The sequence below is a fragment of the Sinocyclocheilus anshuiensis genome, unplaced genomic scaffold (genome assembly GCF_001515605.1).
Source record: "Sinocyclocheilus anshuiensis isolate Anshui unplaced genomic scaffold, SAMN03320099.WGS_v1.1 scaffold1541, whole genome shotgun sequence".
NCBI classification, from domain to species: domain Eukaryota; kingdom Metazoa; phylum Chordata; class Actinopteri; order Cypriniformes; family Cyprinidae; genus Sinocyclocheilus; species Sinocyclocheilus anshuiensis.
Genome location: NW_015540952.1, coordinates 381,844 through 391,900, shown reverse-complemented (window position 1 = coordinate 391,900; position 10,057 = coordinate 381,844). Strand labels below are relative to the sequence as shown.

The 10,057-nt window shown below is 35.0% G+C and overlaps 1 protein-coding gene across 1 annotated transcript in view; it reads left to right on the top strand.

The window, feature by feature from the left end:
* The window catches only part of atrnl1b (attractin-like 1b), a 115,493-nt gene that overhangs the window by 90,700 nt on the left and 14,736 nt on the right, over window positions 1–10,057 (top strand). Inside the window, exon 27 of the mRNA XM_016488138.1 lies at window positions 9,570–9,677. Coding sequence (XP_016343624.1) covers window positions 9,570–9,677 — 108 coding nt within the window. The remainder of the gene's footprint in view (window positions 1–9,569; window positions 9,678–10,057) is intronic.

The following is a 10,057-nucleotide window of genomic DNA, read 5'->3' as shown; positions in this document are numbered from 1 at the left end:
CAAAAACAAAAGTGTTGCGTTTATAATTTTGTTCAGTATATATATATATATATATATATATGTAGGCATGTAGGCAATACAACATATAATAATTTATTTAACATTAATATTAAACATTAAAAATATAAAAAAATTAATTATTAACACTATCAAATTGTTGATATTGTTGATATTTTATTTTAGATTTTATTTATAAAAGCCATCCATACTGTGTTGTTTAAATCAGACTAATGCTAAATGATTAGCACAGTCATTTTAAAGAATAGAATATGTGACTCTAGAGGCCTTGTAGTGACGGTTGATAGCTGGATCTATTTTAGGCTGCTATAGACAGGAAAATTTATATACTCAGTATTATATTACAAGCCTGCTGAGTACATGCTTTGGTTTTTCTGGGAGTATCCATTATTATGAAAAATGGAGAAGTTATGATAAAACTTTTTATCTCTGCGATAGGGCCATGTGTTATAAAGAATGTTTCTCTTTCAAGGGCATCAGCAAACTTCAGGCAAAGAGAACAAAGAGTTTTATCCTTTTTAATATTAATTAAAGGTCATAGTATCAGCCCCAATATAAAACCATTCTGGCTGGCTTATAGCCCAAGATGTGGGTTTAAGAGTGAATAACCAAGTGACAGCGAAACTGAGCTTTTGGTCTGCAGGATGGCAGCTGTACTCTGTCTAATGTTGTGTTTTCAATGGTTTTTAGTGATAATCATTCATTAATGATTATTTGGTGGGTTATATATATTAAGCATGTCAATGATATAACAGTTGGCTTTAAACTATTGATATTTTAAAAGCTATGACCTCAACTCTGCTATAATTAAACAGAGCCTTATTACTTAGTTTAATGAATGAGGTACATCTTGTGTGTCTTGTGTGACACAAATTGGTCAGGAAAGAACACATTATGCTGAGAGAGAGAGGGAGCTCGATGGAATCGGGATAGCACAGATGCATCAGCTCCTTCTACAATCTTGCAGAAAAGCAGCTCTGATCAGTCTGAAAAAAAAGTTTCTGCCCATAATGAGAGCCTTGCAAACAGCAACAACCATTTGTGACTCTGAACACAGAAGCTCTGCTTCCATTTCATTCATCACACGCTCACAAGGGAACCGTTAGTCTATGACAAATACTCGCCCTCACTTTTCAAGTTCAGCTGTGGGACTCTCTCAGAGTTTGTTAAATCATAAGTTCACACAAACGGGTGATACATGCATTGCTCAGAGAGATGCAGTAGTGTGCTCTGAAATAATGGATCAATGCAGAGTCTGAAGTAGAACTGTTCACTTGGCAATTTCAAAGCAAAGACTTTTGTATCAGTGATCTGGAAATGAATCCCAAAATATTTGTTCAGCGTTTAGTTAAATATGATGTTCACTTTGTCCAGTCAAAAAGGTCATGCTTCCTTTCCTCTAGCCTGTTGTCTGTAATTATTGTTACATTTTGCAGAATCTTTTGAGGTAAACTGAGTCTTTCCCAGTACAAAAAAAAATCAGATTTAGGTCAGACAAGAAAACAAAAATAGTATTAGTTGTATTACATTTTAAATGGTGTTGCTTCTACTGGGAGAATGAGGCATTTTAAGACCTATAATATGATGCAACTGGTTGTAATTATTTTGTGTTATTATTCAATTTGTTAGGGTGTTCTGTGTTTGGTATTTATGTTTGTAATTTTAGTTTGATTGATGTAGTTTGATCCAACAGATATGATCTAGTGACAGTTAATAATTTTAATGATTATAATGACTGATAAAATAAGAAATCACACTATTTGTACTGTAAATAGTAGGAATGGTATGCAAAATATATGATAGAACCTGGCATTGGATGTGACTGGCGTTCGATGGCAGGCTAGTGGCGGATCTGGGCATGAAAACTAATAAGAAGGCAGGAGATCTGTATGGTATTGAGGGGCTTAGTGACTGAGAGCTTTTAAAGTAAAAGTGTTGACAGGTAACTAGTGCAGCAATGATAATATTGGACTGATATGATCATATTTTCTGGACCTGGTTAGAACTCTGGCTGCAGTGTTTTAAACAAACTGCAGCTTATTTATGGAAACAATCGGGCATACAGCCAGAAGTGCATAACAATAATCAGGTCTCAAAGTAATGAATGCATGAGCTAACATTTCTGCGTCTAGAAAGAATATTCTGTAACGCAAGTGTTTCTGAGGTGGAAAAATAGAGTGAGGTGCTCAATGGGTAACACCCCTTGCAGCAAGCCAAATTTCTGTAAGGGAGGTATAAACTGCCAGTTTGAAGGGTCATGTCCTAGAGAGAGGGAGAAGTTAATGATATTTAACAACGGTTCAGAAACTGCAGGATGCATCATCATGATGTCTGATATATGGCAACAGTTGGTTGCAATTTTCTTTCTAATGTTCTTTATCTTTTCGGTGAGAAAAGTAATCGCCGCTGTACTGTAGTGGGTTATCAGATTCAAGCAATGTCTGGTTTCTAGTTAATCTGGCCGATGTGCTAAACAGATACCTGTGGTTATGCTGGTTATTTTCTGATAGCGTATACTAATCTAGCTTCTTTCAGGGATTGCCTATAGCTGGAAACACTGTCATTTCCAGCCATTTTGAAAACATTCATGTTGTATTTTTTCCCATCTGCATTCCGTTTCCTAGCCACTTGAACTTGAGCATCAATAAGAAGAGTAATAAATGTTGCATCCATGTGTTTTCTCACTCCATCAAGCTTTTCACTCCTTAAAGACAAGCGCTAAGCAGTACAGATTCATCTTCAACATTTATAGAGTGTTGGTTAAATAATTTAATTAAAATGTATTTTTTGTCAGTATGTAACAGAAAATACAGATTTGAGTTCCCTCCTGCTCAGAATGAACAACCAGTCAGCTACTGACTATAATTGAATGCCCCTGATCTATATACTTGGTAACACTAACAGATCAATGTCAAATTCAATTCCAAGCCAATGAGTGACATGTCCTTTGAGCAGTCAATCAGAATGTCTTTGTGAAACAACCAATGAAGCCAATTCCATAATCCATGTTCTGAAGAACTAATCAGGTCATTGATGTTCCTCAGGAAGAACTGGACCAGATGGGTCAATGCAGATGTCATTCTGAGTGGATTACCTTTATTGTACCTTAAACATGAGCAAGTCCTCAGGGGGAAAAATTACAGTCTATGAAGACTTTCGAGGATTGAGTTTTTGTAAGATCACTGCAGAAATGCAGTATATTTTGACAAGTCATTTTTACTATTTTTTTTTTTTTGTTCCCAGTGAGAAAACTTTTCTTTCAGTGTCATTTGTCTGGGCAAATTTGCCTGCTTGGTTCAAGACCTCAATTCCAGTTATGATCAGCTGTAATTAATTTGCTGGTTTGAGAGTTGCTTAATTTACATAATTTCTATGGTGAATAATTTGTTAAAATTTTACATAGTGTTTCCAAGTTAGGCACAGACATGTATTTGCTAGTCAGAATGAATGGTAAGCTTCCACAGCATTTTGAATTTGACTGAATTTTATTCTTCATATTTTAGGGAAAATCAAACTAACTGAACACTTAATTTTTTTTAGAAAACTGTTAAAACTGCTAGTACCCACTTTTTTACTCTACCCGTTAAAAACTGCTGTGCTTCTATTGAAAATCTATTGATTGTTTTTTTCTTTCTTTTTTTTTAACAGACAGCATTAAAAAAGGAAGAGAGTGGATAGCATGGTCCATAAATAATGGAGGACCAGGCTTTGAAGCTCTTGATTCTAGTTTAAACATGTCCTTATGAATATTTACAATAGTTATTCCATAGTTCATTTGTAATTATAAAACTTAAAACCACATAAGACCATGGGTAGTTCCTCATTACTTTGGTGAGGTCAGTGTAGGGAACATTTAAGATTTGTATAATTTTATTATAAAATATTAACATCTTTCCACAAGTTATTCTTTATTAGGAATATCTAGAGAATACCTCTACCATAATTTTATACTTATTCATTGGTGATTTAGTAATGCCTTATGTATTTATGTATTTATTTATTTTTACATTTGTATATATTTTTATATTATAATTATATTGCAGGAAATAAATATAAATTAATATAATTAGGAGTTTTAATAACCTTACCCTTAACTGTGAATGGTGGTCATCTTATATTTCTGAAGTGTTTCATCAGGGCTGTGTGGGATTTTCTTTTTCAGGAGTGGAGAATCAATCTATTCAATTTGAGTATTTTTGACCAAAATGGCTTTGAGAGTTTAGCCCTTGTTTAATGTCTAACAGGAAAGTCCTAATGCTATAAAGCAGGGATTTCAGTAGGGTTTTACATGAAGCCTACAGTAAAATCAATGAACAATCAATCTCAATTTCACATCAGTGAGGTTTTCACAGTACTACCCTGCGGCAAGGTTTTAAGAGCATTTCAAGTTTGACCTTAACTCTAGTCTAAGACCCTACAAGTTTTTGTGTGTGCGCTTTTCCATGTTGAGCTTGGTTTATACGACCGAGTAAACCATTGCAATTATAAGGTATTATTGGTATAGATTAAAACCCAGTTTTTGTCACGCAACAGAACTGCAGATGTACCCTAGTTGGAAAGGGCAGCTGCATTCTCGAGGTTGCGGGACATGGATGCATCTATGTATATATCAGTGATGGACTGGCTTTGTCTTGCATAATTGTTATAGAGATGCCACTGATGTAGTAAAGGCAGTGCGCCTGATGAGTAATAGCAGGTGATGGAGAGAGATGGATAAATTGCAGATGGTGCTTTTTAGCTGTCAACAAAGCCAGGCTGTTTTCCGAGAGAAGATCTATTAGCACAAATGAGAGCATGCCACAGCTCTCTCCCTTCCTGCCATGCATGCTCTCTCACGCCATCTCACTTTTGCTCTCTCCCTGTCATGCTTCGTCATTTTATTTTCTCAGTCCCCCTCCTTGTGTTTGCTCGCATTCTTTCTCACACATACATGCCCAAACAAATGCTAGGCGAAGGGGATGAAAGAAAGCAAATAGCTTCAAATCAATATTTAAATGAAGATATAATTATTGGACTTATAAATATGTGGAAGCTTCACCCCCCAAAGGGGCCATTCTGGTACAAATCTGTCATCTGTGTTTGATGAGAGCGCAGCTTCACAATGATATCAACCAGCTCGACAGGCAGAATTAACAGCTTGTATTTCTGCCCTTTTTATCCTGCACTTTTGTGACTAAAATTTTGTACTAAACTCACATAATTCTGTAACATTTTACAGTTTGGTCTCGTTTGTTAACATTAGTTAATGTGTTAGAACTAACAATGAGCAATATATTTTTACAGCATTTATTAATCTTTGTTAATGTTAGTTAATAAAAATACAGTTGTTCATTCATGTTAGTTCAGTTCATAAAGTAACAATGTTCATTAACTATTATCAGTCATTAACTATTATTAACAGATTTTACTTTTGATTTTAAAAATGTATTAGTAAATGTTGAAAATAACATGAAAATTAATAATGTAGAAGTATTGTTCATTGTTAGTTCATGTTAACATAGTTAACTAATGTTAACAAATGAGTCCTTATTGTGAAGTGTCACCAATGCTTCCATAGTTCCATTTTATCTTGTTTGCCTGTAATGGCTAATATATAGGCCATCGTAATTCACAATAAGAGAGAATTTTACAAAGCATTACCAAGAATAAATACACAAGAACAAGCATTTTATTTTTATTATTATTAATTTGGATATTTTTGCTTTGTTTACAATGTTCTGAGTTATGAGTTGTTACCTCATTAAGTTAATCCAAGAAAGATAAACATTCTGTATTTTCTTGGCACTTAACTTGCTCTTGTTTAATGTTTTTTTAATGATCTGTGAATGAGTTATCATACAAGTGAATGCACAAGTATAATATAGAGATTGTAGAAATAAAGGAAGCTGCAAGAAAAAAAAGATTTTTGCTCAGAATTTGCACTCCACTACAAAATGGCTTCACCTCATTTATAAAGAACTGCGGTATAGGGAATACCAATTGATTTGAACACTGATTTTTTTTTTTCTCTCCTAGATGATGGAAGAGGCAACTGTTTACCCAAATATGTTTAGTTAGTCAAAGACAGTTCACTTAACTTTTCAACTATCTTACCGCTTTCATCCACATGCACATTTAGTTACATGGGTTGGTGTCACTCACGTTTTGCAGAGATGATCAGATCGTATTGTCAAGAGAAGCCCTGATGTGAGCAGTGTGCTCAGCTTTGATAATTTCATTATAAATGTGGTCGCGGTGGGATCAGCCATAACAGTCCTCAAGTGGTGATTAATAGAAAAGATAATGAGTGATTAATTACCGTGGTGCCATCAGGGCCCATTTGAGCGGAAGTCATTGACGAGACCTCTTTGTCTCAGTGCCGAATAGACACCCCCACAGAGACAACGCCGTCTGCCTGGTATGTGCGCTGTCAAGGACGTTGCCACCTTCTTGTGTTTTATGTTTGTCATGGACACAGGAAGAAGTTTGTTCTGTGATTTCTGAGGTTGAGCTGACTTTCAGAGATTCATAAAAAACACTGACGTATCTGTTTGGTGACATGATGTTATTGGCCCAATTATCGTCTGTTTAAAACCCTTTAAAGAATTTACTAATCTGAATGCCTTTCTAGGAGACTGTTGATATTTCAATATTGCATTTAGATTTATGCATTTGGCAGATGCTTTTATCTGAAGCAGCTTACATTGCATTTAAGGTATTTTTGCTTTCAATGGGACTCGAACCCATGACCTTGTCATTGTTAGCGCTGTGTTTCCACTGTTTGAGCTTCAGGAAGGCTTATCAATATAACCTATTTTTGTTGCATATGTCAGATGATGTATTTTAATTGCCAAATTACAGTATCATAGAATGTAGATGCTTGTTCTGAAGCTGAAGTCTTTCTTGTTCATTTATCTGAATGAGTTTTGAAGATCTGTTGCAGTGGTTGAAGATTCATAATCTTGAAAGCATTCAGTGATCCATTAAACTCTGTAATGGTACATGTTACCATTGTTAAAAAATTAGTTAGCAGGTGGAAAACTTGCAGAAGACTAGCAGTACACAGCATGTTCATAGGAATTGACTGTTCACTTCAGTTCATTGAGTGCAAAGCTTCTTAGTTTGCCTGCATCCATCAGTCACTTTTGAGTGCTATAATCAAGGCACTTAAAGGCATGCACTAGTGTTCCCGTTGTACATGTTCTTTTTTAGTGAATTATATATAAAGTGAAGTACTGCTATTTACCACTGGGTTTTTTTAAGTTACATAAACTTTTGTTTTTTTTTTCTCTTTAAGATAACCATTTACCATGTTCCTGCTGGTTTGAAAAAAAAGTTGCTTTGTTTCCAATTATTAAGGAATATTTTTAATTAAAAAATTAAGCTCTTAACAAATTTGTTTGTGATTCAGGTGAATCAGTTGTGTTGTTTGTTGTAAATCATTGCTGGAAACACTGCTGGTAATTCCATATAGAGGTAGTTACACTACCTTTCAATAAGTCTATAAGCCTTTTGTTTGTTTTTGTAAAACATCTCTAATGCTCTCTAAGGCTGCATTTATTTGTTTAAAAATACAGTGAAAACAGTAATATTGTGAAATACTGTTTTACAATTTAAAATAATATTTTTCTATTTTAATGTTTTAAAAGGTAATTTATTCCTGTGATCCCCAAAGCTGAATTTTGATCCTTCAGAAATCATTCTAATATGTTGATTTGCTGTTTAAGAAATTAATTCATATTATTTTCAATTGTATTGTACATTTTTCAGGATTCTTTGAATAGAATGGTCAGAAAAGAACAGCATTTATTTTAAAGACTTTTAAATAAATTTATTGCGTCCTTGTTGAATAAAACTATTCATTTCTTATTTTTTTCATCCGTCACTAGTGGCAATTCAATTTCTTTCTTTTGTTATAAATTCTTATTTATGTCTTATTATTAAATGTTTCTCATCTGCAGAACGTCAAACTGCCTGGAAGGATGTGATTTTGTGCAGAGCAGTAAAGTGAAGTTTTTGGTTTACAGTTTGCTTATATGAAATCCCCATTCATGCATATGTGTGTGGACACTAGTGTGTTTATCGGGATGTGAACATGGTACAGAATTGCTGTGAAACCAGGCAAGTGACAGTACCTCAGCAGTTGTCTTTTGTTATGTGAAACAATTAGAGTTTAACACGCTTTTGTTCGTCACAAATCCAATAGCAATCAGCCTTGTCCTTGGTACCCCAATCAGCCCGCATTTAGATATTGATCGACTGTTGGTGAAGACCACTCCATGTTTTGTGTGTGTGTTTTTACTATTGATTATCCAGAAATGATAGAGGCATCACCTGCGACTTCTCCGCTCTGAAGTGAGAGAAGCTGATTTGGAGTGTTCTTTTAAGTACAACATCTTTCAAAGTTTGTCTCCAGGGCAGAAGGTTTTCGTTTTCTCCCTACCTGATGAAGTGTTGTTCATTATTGTTTGATGCTATTGTTGGTAATGAAATGAAACGAGACATTTAAGCAGGGCTTTGAGATCTTATTAAGATGCCTATTGAATGTTTCACTGAAAAAGTATTTTAATTGTTCCTTGTGGAGTTCTCTTATATGGAAGAAACCAGCATAGTCCCGTGTGATCGAATGCTCTATATTGCACTGTATTGATCTTTTCTACCCATGTCACACCTGCAAATGCTCATGAATGCTTACTCTCTTTCATTCACTGACATCTACACAGTCTGATTACAGATGAGAAGTTGGTATTGATAAATATATTGATTTGACCTTCAGAAGTACTTCTGACCTGGGCCATCTCATCTCCTCCTGTATGCACAAGCAAGGAAAGTTGTGCACCATGTGCACATGATAGATAAACTGTGTCTATCATAGAGGCAAAATAAGCAGTGTGCCATCGGTTATGGAGGGATTTTGTATGAAGGTTGTGAATTCTGCTTTTAGGGCAACCAGCCAGTCAGTGGAGTGGAGAAATTACAGGGAATGCATCATTAATGAAACTCCTCCACTGGAATACTGATGCTCACGCAATCAATGGCAAAATAATTGCTTGTCATGCATGTTGTGGCAAGAGACATTTCCTTCCAATCTTCGCAAACATTTGATTAGCCAGGTCCTCCAAACTTTTTTATATGGAACAAATGAATTATTCAACCACCTGTTTCTGTCTGTGCTGGAAAACAGCCAAAGTGCTGTCAATGGCCTCTCTCTTTCACTTTCTGTCTCTTTCTATCATTCTACGCTTTATTCTGTTTTGCATGTTCTCCTCTTCTCTTTTCATAATCTTTTTCCTTCTTTATCTCAAACACATCAGCATCCCTGCATACTGCCTCACAGTGTGCGTCTCAGTGAGCTTTTTGGTTTCTCTGTTTTCAATAAATATGAGTCACTGATCTTTCTGTGAGTCATGTCATTTATGCCGTCAGTCACCACTTGTAATCTTACATCTGAGATTTTGACAGAAAACTGACATCTTAGAGTTGCTTGAAATCATAAAGCTTATTTACAGATATTTACTAATGTATCATATTTTTTCCCCTCTTTCTTTCGTTTCTTACTCTTACTGCTACAGCAACTGATGAGGGAAAGGCAGCAGATGGCCAGTCGCCCTTTTGCCTCGGTCGCGGTGACACTGGATTTGGGCGGCACTCAAGTAGAACTGCTTCAGGGTGGAATCGAGGTTAGTTTGGCCTTTGAACTTTGAACCAGTTAGATTTTACTTGGCTAACATTATTCAATGAAAGGTTAGTCAATATACAGTATCAAATATTCACTATATTTAGAAAATGATTTTCGAGATGCAAGAAAATATTTTTCAAGAAAATGTTATTCTGTGTGGAAATACACTAGTATACACCATATACATTATATACACCAGTATTTATGGCTCTGAAATGACCTTTTTCCCCTCATGTGAAACTACAGTTTTTCCAATCAGCTACTATTTCTATGTAGATTTAAAAATTAAAGCAAGTAATCATCGTTCATGTAAAATAAAAAAAATCTTATTACAAATAATCTAGGCATGTTTTCATCACTGTATGTATGTATGTATGTATA